Genomic DNA, 14,503 nt, shown 5'->3' with positions numbered 1-14,503 from the left:
TTAATGTTCATTTCAGAAATGTCTTACGAGCGAAATGTTTTGGAAGCAAAACTCACTAAGTCAGATTGGCATTGACGTAACGGACGCGTGCGTCTCTTTAACGCCTGCAACTTTTCTGGCACCAGAATGGATATGTTACGAGTGTAAGGAGAGCAAATTGACTGCAACATTAGTAAATGACGGAGAAATAAATAACTTATTCATGCAAATATATGTTAAGTATTTTCCATACGCTTTATTGGATAGGCTAGGCATATTTATGTAATGTTTAGACATATCTGAAGCGTGGAATTGCCCTTGAGAGCGGAGTACTAACCACATTTTTATATACACTGCGTTCAGCCACCTTATTTAATCCTCTAATGATGCAGACAGTAGTGGAATCACTCAAGTATTGATTCGCAATGTGACAATATTCCTATATGGCTGAAAATTAGAAGTCTGTTGAGGATTACACAGCATCAAAAATCATAAAAAAAAGACATGCTTAACAATCCATATCCGTATTCTTGTTCTTTGGGTTCCACACTAACTGGATTTTTATTTAAAGGCTAATTCCACCTTAAATACCATATTCCATCTTACACCCATAATAAGAGTATAACATGGGACATGGGGCGATTCAGCAGCCCCCCACCCTACTAAAAAGAATAGCAGGGTACTTCTTCACACTGGTTCCTGTGTAATTTTTTATTTTACGTGGTCTGTGAATGAAAATACTACAAGTCCCATCTATCACTGTGGCAGAAGGACTCATAGTTCTCAATGAAGTACACGTGCGGTGATGTCACCAAACTTGTAGTCCATTGATAATTTCCTTCGGTTTCCTAACTGTAGGTCTTTACCTCAGTACAGTACTGGGGCTGAGAGAATAGTCTGCAGGAGCCTGTGCATTGCACCCCTAATTCACTGATTGTAGTTGCAATGCTATCTAAAGTTAACGGTACCAGTATGCATCTAAATTATTGTGGGAAAATGGAATTACCCGCTCAAATCTGGCCACCTCTGACCCCGCTATACTTACTTTTCAGCGAACGGTCCTACCCCTCTGCCGGTACGGGTGTACTGTCCATAACCCGTACTGCCACCCAGCGCAGCCCTGAGCTATGGATTTTGAATTTCGTTCGCAAATTGCAAGCATTCATTGGTCAGGGTGGTCACCTGACCATGCTGACCAATGAGAAGCGCTTCTTGCTAAGAAGCGCTCAGCAGCAGGTTTTAAAAGGAGATGTCCTCATCTGTTTCCCCCCAAATCCCGAGTCCCACATGCCTTGTTATGCAAATGTTAACTTCATTACAGAAAGCCAAGCTCTAGCCCTCGTACACTTCACTACTGATCACTCACCAGTAGTGTGGCAAGGAAAAAGCAGGCCTTTATATACTGCAGTTGAGATTTGCATTACAAAGCCTCAGATTTTGGGGCCCTGCAGTAGAAATTTTAGCAGAGCTGTATTTCTGGTGCTACTTTAGTCCATAATGACAGGTCTACCTTAAGAGGTTGTTAATCCCAGATGCCCTCTAATGCATTCCTCAGTGAAACAAAACAGGACGCGTTCAATAAGTCTCTAAAAGTAGACAACCATCTCTCACTCAGGTGCATACTTACCTCCTCCAATGTCCGCTGCCTCCTGCGTTGCCTACACCCTAGACTGTAAAATATTATTCCTGGCCTGCTCATGCAGTATAGCTATGTTCTGTTAAAATGTATGGCATGTTAGTGCACAGATGTGGGCAGCCCCACACTAGGTTTTTATGAGCCAGAATGTAGACAACATGAGAGACTGCAGCTGTCGGAGGAGGAAGGTAAGCACCTGCAGGGATGATGGCTCAATTAAGTGTAATAGAGGAATAGGGAGGGTTTTTTTTTTAGAGAATTACTGAATTTGTCCTTTTCCAAAACCTAGTGTTTTCAGTAGGGTCCCATTCACTGTACAGAACTGCAAGGGAAGAGTGCTTTGACCAGTCTGGGTGTCACCTCTGTTTTTGCTCCCTATGTCAGTCCTCAAACCCGATACATAAAGATTGAATTGGTCTGAGCACATTTTCTATGTCCCACCATTAAAATAACTGCACTCCACTTTATTCTTTTGTGGGGAGGGGGGACTTGTGGGAATGGTTTCAGCCCAGGAGAAGTGAACACTGTCAACTAAGAAAGTCTATATACATGGTCAACTAGGAAAGTGTATATACATGGTCAACTAGGAAAGTGTATATACAAAGTCAACTAGGACTATTAAAAAGTAAATACAAATTTTGACTTTTTGGATTTCTTTTCCCCTTTATTGCTCTTGTAGCCAAGTGATCTACCACACAGGTAAATAACATCTCTAGGCAAATGCACCTGAGATGGACTGAGGTACACAGCATTAAACAGTATGAGGCAGTCACCCAAGTGCATGGAGCAATACACTGCAAGATATGCTATCAATGCAAAAATAAATTAAAAATTACTGACCAATTAAAAGTAGCGTTCCAACTGCTAGACCACCACCTATAAAAGGAAACAAAAAAGGAAATACATAAACATATAAACAAATATTTGCTTTGCATATCCTGGACCAAGCTGCTTTTTTATTTTATTTTACTAAGCCACTTTCCCAAATAAAGTCTGGAAGATCAGAACTGTATATTATTTCAGCTCCACGGAGTGGACACCTAGTATAACATTAATAAGACTGAAGAGCTGTCCTTGGTTCTGAAACAACTTCTCAATCTAAACTGAAGTTCCTCTTAATGAAAGAAGCCCTTATTTATTAACACTTTATTGTCCCATAGCAGTCTGTAACATCCAGATGGGGAGTTAAGTGGGAAGTGAGGGGTTTGAGCTTAACTTCTACAATTGAGATCTGTATTTTGACCTGTAATAAATTTCAGCTCCTGAAGATGAGATCGGGCCCCCTTCTTACCACATTTTGCACCTCAGAAATTTATCTCATGGAACATTTCCAATAAGATCTTACCTAGAATGATTTTGCTGGGTAATTCTGTTTAATAAGCCTGTCTGTGATGTAAAGTCTTAGTTGGCTCAGTGGTGCCAACAAAGGCACTTAAAGTAATGTAGTTTAAACGTAGCTATAGATTGCTAAGATTGTCATTTATTGATCAGTTTACATGTCGCCGACTGGTTTACATTATTTACGGCTACAACAGGCGGTGGAAGCCCAAGGTTCATATAGAGGGTGCTAGATGTTCTTGGGCAGTGGTGGACTGATCTCCCGCCTACTTTGACCACCAATGTAAAGCAGGAATTTTCCATTAACATCTAATGTAAAGGGTCATTCATACACTGATTGCCAATGTAAGTGAGGACCACTATGACCACTAATGCATGGGTTCTGTTTTCCACTAAACACTAACAGGGTTATCCACAAAAGGGTGAAGAGTGTGGAGAAGGCAGGAGAAGTGAACAATCTAGGACAACATAGCTGTACTGGAAAGTGAGCTAATTTGAAGAATTTTTTCAAATCAGCTATTATGTCCTAGATTGTTCTCTTCTCCTGCTTTCTCCAAACCCTTCACCCTTTTGTGAATTGTCCTGTAAATGAGGGGGCAATTTTCCACTGAAGACCAAAGTAAAGGAGCACTTTCCCACTAACCAGCAATGTAAAGGAGCACTTTCCCACTAACCAGCAATGTAAGGGAGGCACTTCAGTGACCGACAACGTAAGTAGACATTTCTCCAATGACCACTAGGGTAAGGGTACACTTCAACTTTCTTCAGTTCCTTTTCTGGTCATTATTATTTCCTTTCATGATTATTACAGAAAATTATTTGTCATACAGAGCGGGAGGGTGTTGTGAAATGCTCCACCCTGGCTGTTAAATATTCTAGGCATGCCACATTCCTTTTTTGCTACAACTTACTAATAATGCTGATTTACTGTGAGTTGTAGATATTTTCATCAGGGGTTCCTTGAGAATTACATTATTTTCCAGGATTCCTCCAGAGCTAAGGGTTTCTTCAAATGTTAAGAAAGGCTAGTCTAACAGAGTTATTCACAGAAGGGTGAAGAGTTTGGAGAAGGCAGGAGACGTGAACACTCTAGGACAACATAGCTGAACTGGAAAGTGAGCTGAATTGGAGAATTTTTCCAAATCAGCTATTTTGGCCTAGATTGTTCACTTCTCCTGCCTTCTCCAAACCCTTCACCCTTTTGTGAATAACCCTGTAAATCATGACAATATGCAGGAAGTACTATAGGTTTGCAGGGGACTGGGCTTTGGGGATGAGACTGTAGGGTCTTGTTCACACAGACAGTGGATTTTACTGCCCCTCTTAAAAGCTATTTGTGGTGGATCGCTTTTCAAAGGTGGTTGGGAAGCAGTCTGCAGGTATTTAATAGGCAATACTGCCACCTTAACTTTAGATTAAGATACAGCGTGGCAGCACAGTTGCGGTGCTGTCTCATTGACTTTAATAAGCATGTCAATAAGTGGACCCTCTTTTTAAATGCGACGTGCCGAGTTAAATGTATATGAACCTGAGTGGCTGTCATGTTAATTTGTAGGTAGGTAACTGAGCATAGAAATGATCCTCGGCTCCATCTAGTGGCGAGAATGCCAAGCTAAAAACATTCGCCCAGTATGGCTGGGCGGAATATTTATAAATAGACCCCTTAATGTGTACCTGCGACTTGCATTTGCCAGCCTATCTGCAATTCACTTTTGAATCCGCTTGTGCAGCCCAACCCAAAGCTGCTTTACCCCTTACTCATTGCAAGGGAGTTGTTTTATTACATGAAGCTGCTGTGTTAGATAGTAATGCTTTCACCCCTAAGTGTGAGTCAACAGAAACATACCGCAGGTCTCTGAGCAGAACCCCAGTCTGTGAGTTTATTGTGTATTAAATGAGTCAGAATTCTGCCCTGCTTGTCATAAATTGCAGCTTTACAGCAACGGGAGAGTCTCAGGACAGTTTTAGTGTATCTAAACCCAAAACCGAAAATGTTACATATTTCATCTTACTAGTCCTCACATGTGGTGGCTGCATTCATTTTATTTTTTCTGGATTTTCCCCCTTCATTTTCACCTAGTGATCTTGCAAGTCACACACTTCCTGTACTAGAGTAACAACGCTCACTATCTGTACTGTATCTATAAAAGGAGCAGCGTTATCACCGTAGTGCCGGAATGCAGATGTTGAGTTGTAGTCCAGCAGGGGAGAAGATAACATTGTTATCAGCTTAGGTAAAGCTGATAACATTGTTTGTGCTTTCAACTTAGCTTACAAGGAGTGAGGACACAACATTTCTGGCAGGATCAGCAGGTATTTTCTGTATTTGCTGAAAATATTCCTAGTCTGAAAAGGGAAAACGAATTCAGATGTCACATCTAAGGATTGGTAAACTGGAATTTATATTTTAGTTCTCGTGTTTAGAGATCCTTTAAAGCTGAACTCCAGGAAAAAGAAAAAAAATAACCCTGCAGTGCAGCTTAAAGTGACACTAAACTCAGGAGTTAAGTCTTAAAAATACATCCAAGTACCTTTACTATTACCAAAAATTGATCTTATTTGTGTATCACTCGGCTGTAGATCGTCAAATCATCTCTGAATTGGTGCTGACACTGTCCTTCCTTCTGGAGGGTGGCTACTTTTGTTCCCCATGGTCCCTGTGTGTGTTGTAGTCACCGCTCCAAACTCGCTCCTGTGATTGACTACAATCTCAATACAAATTAGTCAACTAAAAGTGTGATTGTAGTCCATCCCGGAGTGAGTTTGGAGCGGTGACTACAAGACACACAGGAAACATGGGGAACAAAAGTAGCCCCCCCTCCAGAAGGAAGGACAGTGTCAGCACCAATTCAGAGATGATTTGAGGATCTACAGCCGAGTGATACACAAATAAGATGCAATATTGTTAATAGTTAGGATATTTGAATGTATATTTAAGATTTAACTCCTGAGTTTAGTGTCCCTTTTAATCTGGAGTTCAGTTTTAAAGGAAACCTGACAGAAATATGAAGACACTGCAGTGCTCCTCCTGAAAATGCTAGTTGCTTGGCTATCTCTAGCCTCAATACTTCTCAAGTCAAGTGAAATCAGGACTGTCAATCTACATATTATGGGACAGAGTCTTAAAAACCAATTAAAGTCACATTCCAATTTTTGTAAATAAATAAATAAATAAATGCACCCATGTTGCAAAAAGAAAAAAAAAATGTGCATTTATTAATGGACATGTAAAGTCCCAGCATATACTCTCCTGTTATAACATCAGCATGGTAATAGGAATACATACTAGAGTTGTGTTTGATAATACAATCAAAGCTTACTTGAAAAAAAAATCCCTTTTTTGTAGCGAGTCCTGCCTTCTGTCTACCCTTCACTTCCCTGGTGTCGACATGGCAGCATGCATGGATCAACGGTATGCTGCCATGTCAAGGTACTAGGAAAGGACAATTACCGAAAGCTAAGTATACATCAACTTCCTGGATTCCCAGTGTGCTTCGCATCTCCTTCCCTACTGCTTGATGTGGTGCAATCTCCATTTCTCAAGTCTGCATATCCCATCATGCATTGCTTTAAACATGCAATGACAATGTTACATTGTTCAGACATTGAGTTGTAGTTCGGAAGACAGGCTCTGTGAGAGTGATAACACAAGAAAGTCCATATTGATAAGGCAGAGTAAAATTATGTCAGTGCATTGAGAAAGTACATCCTATAGGCATCTTCAATAAGCAAGTTTACAAACTTCTAGATCAGTTTGGTTATTAGCAGTGGGAGAGAACTTCAATATAGAAATACAGATTTATTTTTAGCTTTTGGCCATATATACGATTTAATTTTTGCACTGGCACCTACAAACCACTGCAACCCTGATCAGTGCATCTTGGGTGCAGTGCACAGGCTCCTGGAATCGATACCCTCCCCCCAAGCTATCATTGGACTACAATTGCGGTCACATCACTGCACCAGTACTCCTTTGACATGCCGTAGTGACAGATGGGACTTGTAGCCTTTCCATTCATCCCTGGATGTGTGAATGGATGATGCAGATTTGTGGGCGGAGCAAAGTATATACAGAAGCATGCAGGTAGGAGAACTCTGCAATTCAGATACGTGCGGGGGAGGGAAAGATTAAAGGTGGAGGGCAGCAGAATGGCACCTTGTTTCATGTTACATCCTAAGTATGGGTATAATATTGAACACGGTATAGAAGGTGGAATATTCCTCTAAGAAAGAGCAGCAGCTATACAGTCTGGCACATTAAATAGAGATCAGCAATGGCAGCCTCAATCCTTCTGGCAGTACAGATGCCCTCCCCCTATGAAAGTGACAGCCAGACCTCATCATGTGGTGTGTCAGCTATCATGACAGCCAGTGACAGGTACACACACACACCTAGGATGTGATCCATAGAGGGAACTCCGCTGGAAATCAGAAGTTGCCCGTTATGCACGGACGGTCGGGTCCCCCGGATAGCCGGGAGTTTCGCCCGGGTCTTCCTCCGAAAGCTGGTCTCAGCCCCAGCCGGCGTATTTCTACCGCTCATGCCGCCGATAACGGGCGCAGCCATCTTGGTCAGCCGTCAACAGCGCGGTGCATGGTGGGAGCGCAAACGTCACTCCCGTCCAATCAGATAGCGGGCGGCTGCTCAGCGGGCCAATCAGGCGCTTGTTTATTAGAGGAGCGTGCTGTCCGCTGTGCCCGTGTTATTGTCCTGGCCGAGCACTGTGAGTAGATAAATGGGGCGCTGTGTCTGTATTGGTCTGGGGCGGGTCTCCGCATCTATTGGAAGTCAGAGATGGGGGACATCATGGCTGTGCTCATTGTCTCTGGCTCCAGACTTTGGTCTTTCTCAGGTGTTAACATTCACTCATTAAAGTGCAGCTATAGAGTGACCTTGCCGTTTTGGATGGCGCAGGGAAGGATTGACCCCCCCACTCATAGATGGTATGCTGTCTGTGTACACCTGGGGGCATTTCCCTCCACTGCTTGCAGAGTTATAGGTCTGATCCAATAAGTTTCTTATCTGACCTCTAAAACAGTCTTTTATCAGCCGGGGGGGATCAAAAACCTGAGCATCATGTATTTGATTCAATAAGGGTTGAAGTCTGTCTATTTGCACAGTGTCATATATTCTCATGGTGCAGGTGGCTGGCTTATGGCACTATGGAATTGCATGTCACTAATGCAGGGCAGGCAACAAGAAGAGGGAGAGAACTATGTAGTCTGTCTCTGTCCAGACCGGCTCTGCCTTCTGCTGCGCCATGTGTAAGGTAGGACTCTGATGCAAAGGGGAGACTCCTGATCTGAAATGGGAGGACTCTGCTGGGGTGGGAGAGTTTCATGTCAAGGAGAGCCTCCTTATCAGAAATGGGGGAAGGGGGCGGTGGTAATGTCGTCAAGGAGAGTCCACTGCTTCCACTCAGAGATCCTTCTCTACAGCATGCTGGCAGGGGACAGCCTTTTCTACTGTGGCTGTGACTGCTTTAGCAAACAAAACAGAAATGCAAGACCATGCAATACCTGGAATGTATTTAGCGCATTTCAATTCAATTAGGCTTTAATGCATAACACCATTTTTGTTGAGGAAAAAAAAAAAATCAATCCTCTCTTGGTGATGCCATTGCAAGGATTTTAACAAACTATGTTGCAAATTTCACCTTTTTTTTTTTTTCTATCCTGAAGCAATAGCTGTTTCTCCATGTCCTTTCCAAACTGATCCCTGAATAGGCGGGTTGGGTTTGTTCTAATCATCGGGACTTTCTGTGGTGTAATGAGGAAAGTTGCAGTGTTGGCATCCCTGTAGTGGTTAGTAGCACTTGGGGAGTATCATCAAAAATTACATTCCTATTGCAAGAAATAGGAAATAAATGTTAGTCCTTAGTGTAGACGTCTGGGGAAAATCAGTCAGCCAATCACAGAAGGGGGAAATTACATTTCTGGCAGTGTTCTGTGCACCAACTGTCTCAATTGCTAAGTATAATCCTGGGATCACACCTTCACGTTGCAACGTGGCAAAAATGTCCTTGCAGTGCTATCACTTGTTGATGGCATCCCAAACCGGCTGGTAAAACACGGCTTGCACGCAGCTGAAAACTTCACTTGAATATGAAATATATATGACGAACAAGGGCCACCATTGCTCACCACCTTCTGCAAATGTTCCGTGTGTTACTTTAAACTACTGACATAACATTTTAAGGAGTAAACGTCTGCAGTCGTGGCTCCATGGCTCTGGTGACAGGACTCCTGTGAGGTCCTATTCACACTGGTGGGCTGTGGTATGCCATGTATTAACTTGCTTTAATGAAGAACTCTGGGCAAAAATAATAAAATCAAACAAGTGGGGTTTCATATGAGGCATCAAAGCATTGTTACATAAATTTTGTGTTTTTAAAAACATGATTTATTATTCTATAGAAAAAAAGTTTAAATAACATACATATTAGTGCATAGTATTCGCACCAATCTACATACAGACATAACACAGTATTTTATCTGCCTAATGGCAAACCACAGCCCGGGGTGTTTCATAATATCTGTATGTCTAATCATTCTAGAAAAACTCCGGTCACATATATTTGCTGTAATTTTAGTATACAAGTTTATATAACATATTTTATTTTTTATAATCTCATTTGGGTACATGGTGTTTTGTGGTCTTCTAGGAAATGCCCTTCAAGAACATCTGATCCCTGTCGTTGGGTTGCAGTACAGTACTCCAGGTTTAAAGTTGAGTCTTGGTTACTTCATACCTAATGCTGAAACTAGATGTAAAGCTTTATGCATACTTGCATTGGCCCAATATAAGTATGCATATGCCATACCAGAGTGGCCCACGGGGATCCTGCAAAGCACTGTACTGACCATGATTTTCCAGGTTTGTAATGGTGCATATGCCATTACTGAGTGGCCCACAGGGATCCTGCAAAGCACTGTACTGACCATGATTTTCTGGGTTTGGAATAGTCCTGAGCAGCCTCCCCTCTGCTGCTTAGCACAGCACCATACAAGACCCAGAGGATCACTATCAGAAATGTAGTAGCTTGGGCTATTAGTCTTTTACAGGATCCCTGTGGGCCCATCAGGAATGGCATATGCATACTTGCATTGCGCTAAGCTGGGCCAATGTAAGCATGCAAAATACTTTATAGGTGGAGTTCAGCTTCAAAATGCACATTTCACTGGTTTGCCTTTTAAGATGTTAAATGTATAACATGGACATTGCCTCCTGTGACATGGCCGCAGCCTTTAACATTCTCTTGTAACAAGCATATCTCTATCATGACCATCTCTAGTAACCTGACCGCTATAAAAATGGATCTCTTATAGGGCCACTGGTACAAATTCCACTATCGGACTGCAGACACATTGCATGTCTATAGAAATAGATATTTACTTCCAGAACGGTGTGCTGCGTGCTTGATGTGTAGGCTCAGCAGGAGCGTTTGTAGAAGTTTTTAAACTGTTGGCAACATTTCCTTTAGGAAATTTCAACGGGATTGTTGCTCTGTTTGTACATTTTGTTAATTTTTTGTTCTAGTACAATTACCCTTTACACAGTACATACATTCCTCCACAGTAGTTCTTGTACCCCTAGGAGCTTGCAGTCTAATATACTTGCACCAAGCATGTATACACCAGGACCAATTTGAATGATGGAAATAAAGGGATCTCCTGCCCAACAGTGCTGTAAGGATTAGACCCTCTCCCAGGTGTTTATTGCTCTATGGGTCTCCGTTGTAGAGATCCTCTCCACTTCTGTCACCGAAGCATAGACGTGAGGGAAAACCTCCCAACTGTAACATGGACTACAATGAAAACTTGACTTTCAGCCTTTTTACGCTCATCCCAAACCTAAGGACAATAGTTGTCTGATTTAACCCACCACTAGGTTTTTGCTAGGGACGCACCGATAAGGGTTTTTCGATATAGAGTACCGATATTTCGCATTTGGTACTCGCCGATGCTTCCGCTGTCATGGAGCTGGCTTCCTGGCTCCATGCCAGCGGAAGCACCAGTATCAGTACTCTATCGGCACGTACCAAAAGCAAAATATCTGTAAAAACCGGTATCGGTGCATCCCTAGCAAAAAGTAGTGGTTGGAGCCGGCTTCCCAGCCAATCCGCATGGAGCCCAATTCCCAGCCAATCAGAAAGCCGAGAGGCGGGTTATTACTTGCCCCCTGGCTTACTGATTGCTCAGGAAACCGGCTGCATGTTCCCCTATGGCACTGCCGGTCAGAGCGAAAGGTATCGGAGCATTTGGACGAGTACTAGTATCGGTGCATCCCTAATTTTTGGTCCATGATATTAAACTGGAAGCATCCGAAGTAAATCGCAGAAATGCATAGCAATTCTATACAGTATGCCTGGTGGGATTTTTAACTCCTGCCCCAGTGCTGTAAGATAACAATGCTAAGCTCTTCATTGATCTTCATGAAGTCCAGAAATACTCTTCAGCTGTATATTTAGTCCATAGAAGAACATGACTCTACTGCAGTCAGCAGAGGTGAACGAATTTCAGGAGCCAGTTGGTCCAATTCAGGAGCCAGCAATTTTATTTTTTTAAATGAGCCAACACCATTGACACCAACTAGAGAGAACCTCAAAAGTTGAGTTCCAGCTGTAATTTTTAAGGAGCATTGGTGACCTGGCTCCTGGGATTTGTCCAGGCCTGGCAGTCAGTATGATGGTCTCTGGTGGTCTTAGCTGGGGTAGGGTCTTTATTGTCTTCCTGACTTTGTTACTTTACTAGACATTGAAAGTGTTCCAAATTCCATTTGATCTCTGGTTAGGAATGTCCCAGTGGAATATTCCCTCTATAGATCTGTTTTATACTGCTTACAAACGCCCAGTATTTTTTTCCATATACTATGTGTCCTTTTTTTTTTTTTTTTATCTGATGAGGATTTACTCCGCGTCTGCCATATAATCTCGTAGCTGTTTTCTTTAAAAAGTATTATCTGTGTTATGTCGGCCATTTTCTTCCTTGGTTCCAGGGTATCTATTGTGAGCACAATTAGAAAACTGCCTTGTCATCAATCGCATTCAACGTCCCTAATCTTCTTACTAGCGTCTGCCATTCTACTCTCCGAAAGCCTCTTCCCTCATCAATTCTGGAATGCGGTGGCATTGGGTTGTGCCAATTAACCCCTTTTTAGGCAGAGGGGCCTGTCATGCTCTGCACCGCAGACCATTGTCCCTAAATGGGTTAATGTTCTATGGTCAACAAATCAGATTATCCATTGTGTCACCTGACTAGATGGGGCTCTCAGTCATGTGATTTCCTTAGCTTCATGCTGGGGTCATGCTGTGTGCTGAAAACAAGGTATTTGTGTCTGGGGATGTTGGTAAGCAGCGAACAGCGTGAGTCTAGAGTTATGATTACAAAGAAGATGACTTCATTTTTCCTTCTACTTGGCAGAATAGGATGAGAGTTCAGATCTTCTCCTACCAGCAGCGCTGGGGTCCCTAATCCTGCTAGGAAAGAATGAGCCATTTTAATTCTCTGACCTGAGCTGGAAGTGGTTGTCTGCGGGTGAAGTGAGGTGTCATCATATTTTGCTTTGCTGTGTGCGGTAAATGCCGTTTTCATTGCTGTATGGATGTTATACTGCACATTGATGCTGCAGAAACATCTGAACTTTAAACAGGCAAAAGGTTCATAATTGAGGACCTCATTATGGGGCAGCTAAAATGGCTTTTTATATTGGTGGCTTTCTGCTTTTTATTAAAAATAAATACATTAAAATAAAAAATGTGTGTGAGATGGAGATATAGATATCTCTTGCATTATTTATATACATACATACATACATAGTGCCAGGTGCCCAACCTGCAGCCTTTTGGCACATTGTGTTGCCCTCGGGGCCTCCTTCTTGCCACATGTCACCTGTGTTTGGCTGTAGCTCCGTAATTACAGTGATCTCTAGCTGTACAACATGCAGTGTCTCCAGTCTCTCCTGAGGTCGCCAGTCTTCAACAACTTCTATAGCATTTTAGCCGTCTCTGACCAGCTCTTGTAGCAAGGCCGCAGTGTCTGACCATATCGTGTTGCATGTCTGCAGTCTGGCTGCTTTTTATAGCATTGTATTAACTTAGTGACACTAAACTCAGGAGTTAAACCTTTAAAAATGCATTCAAATCCCTTAACGGAGAGCTATGAGGTGAGTGATTTCCACTCATCCTCATAGTTGGAGCCGACCTGTGACAAAGAAGCTGTCACAGGTCGGCTCTCTTGATTGGGAAGTGAGCAGAGACAGGCACCAATACGCTCACTTCCCGATCGTCTACCTGCAGAGAGCGGTGATTGTCAGTCACCGCTCCCCACAGGGATTCCCCCCTCTCCGATCCTCCAGCGCGGAGTGGAGGAATGATCAGGGGAGGGGGTGAGCACAACTGGCGCTGCTTCTAGATAGGCAGAGCCAGCTGTCACTCATGCAGCCGGGTGGATCAGGACAGTATTGTCGGGATCCGTCCCGGCTACGGCGTTCAGTATATCGCGGCAATAGCCTACGATATACTGAGCTTTGGGTCATGGGAGAAGGTTAGTATATGTCCTCCCATCACCCTAAAGAGAACTATGGGCTTGGAGGCAGACCGGATCCATCCTGTCAGTGTACAAATACGGACACCCGCACTGATGGTGAATGACAGAGAAGGACAGGGACTGCGTACTAATCACACGCAGCACCTGTCCTTCCCGGGAGCTGCCCGATAACGGCCGTACACGGAGCTGTCCGTGCAGTGGAAGCGTTGTTTCCTGCCAGTTTGTAGCACATTCATTGTACAGCACTACTAAGCAGAAAATCGAGCCTGCAGAAGTAATAAATATGGCTGCTCCCGGCATACTTTTCTTTACAAACTCTGAACTGATACAAAGCCTTTAAAACTTGAACATTTGCGGCAAGATTATTTACATGTATATCTAGCAAAAAAACAGTCAAAAAAGACTTTAGTTTGCCTTTCAAAATAAAATTGGAATTAAAGTGTAATTTCGGCACAGTAGGTCTGTGTGCTCACCCTTACTAATTTCCTTTCCTCTCTTCTTTCTTTGTCTTTACAAGATTAGCTGCGCTAAAAGAATAATCAACATATTTGGCTGTCATCTGCTGAACAAAAAGGGAAGATCACAAGGGTTTTTTGTTTTGTTTTTTTTATTTCCCCCCTCCACCTAGTTGGTGGGTTTGGAGTTTTTATTTCTTGTTCCAAGCCCCCCATCTGAGAAGTCCATGATGACTTCTCAGATGGAACACGGGGTTTTCTGTAATCTGCTTAGCTGCACTGCAGTTAAATAAAAACATCTTCATTCCATGTTTGTGTAATTTATAATCTTAATGAGACTTGGGCTCTTGTGGGCTTTGAAATGTATTAAAAAGCCTCTTTTGTGTGAATTCTTGAGTGATGGGATCTGCGTATTTAAAGAGTTTTTTTTCTTATTTATTTTCTTTTTTAATTAATGGATGAAAAAAAACATAATGTGGGGATTAATGACAAATGTACATCTGATGTTTTTGATCTGTTTGTAATGAATCTCCGCTACTCTCTCCCC

At 42.6% G+C, this 14,503-nt stretch overlaps 2 protein-coding genes across 4 annotated transcripts in view; one reads left to right on the top strand and one right to left on the bottom strand.

Annotated features, from left to right (window-relative positions):
- ELP4 (elongator acetyltransferase complex subunit 4) overlaps positions 1-7,548 on the bottom strand; it is a 200,922-nt gene extending 193,374 nt beyond the window's left edge. For all 3 annotated transcript variants that reach the window (XM_018567806.1, XM_018567811.1, XM_018567818.1), the window contains exons 1-2: positions 7,346-7,548; positions 2,456-2,491 (exon numbers count right to left, since the gene is read on the bottom strand). In XM_018567806.1, the coding sequence (XP_018423308.1) occupies positions 2,456-2,491; positions 7,346-7,520 (211 nt within the window). In that variant the 5' untranslated portion in view covers positions 7,521-7,548. The remainder of the gene's footprint in view (positions 1-2,455; positions 2,492-7,345) is intronic.
- A 115-nt stretch (positions 7,549-7,663) lies between these two features.
- Positions 7,664-14,503, top strand: part of IMMP1L (inner mitochondrial membrane peptidase subunit 1) — a 33,859-nt gene continuing 27,019 nt past the window's right edge. The window contains exon 1 of the mRNA XM_018567853.1: positions 7,664-7,677. The gene's annotated coding sequence lies outside the window, so the exon portion shown is untranslated. The remainder of the gene's footprint in view (positions 7,678-14,503) is intronic.

The sequence above is a fragment of the Nanorana parkeri genome, unplaced genomic scaffold, assembly GCF_000935625.1.
Source record: "Nanorana parkeri isolate BGI_ZX_2015 unplaced genomic scaffold, ASM93562v1 scaffold30, whole genome shotgun sequence".
NCBI lineage: Eukaryota > Metazoa > Chordata > Amphibia > Anura > Dicroglossidae > Nanorana > Nanorana parkeri.
The sequence above is the reverse complement of the archived record's forward strand: the minus strand, read 5'-3'. Positions and strand labels throughout refer to the sequence as shown.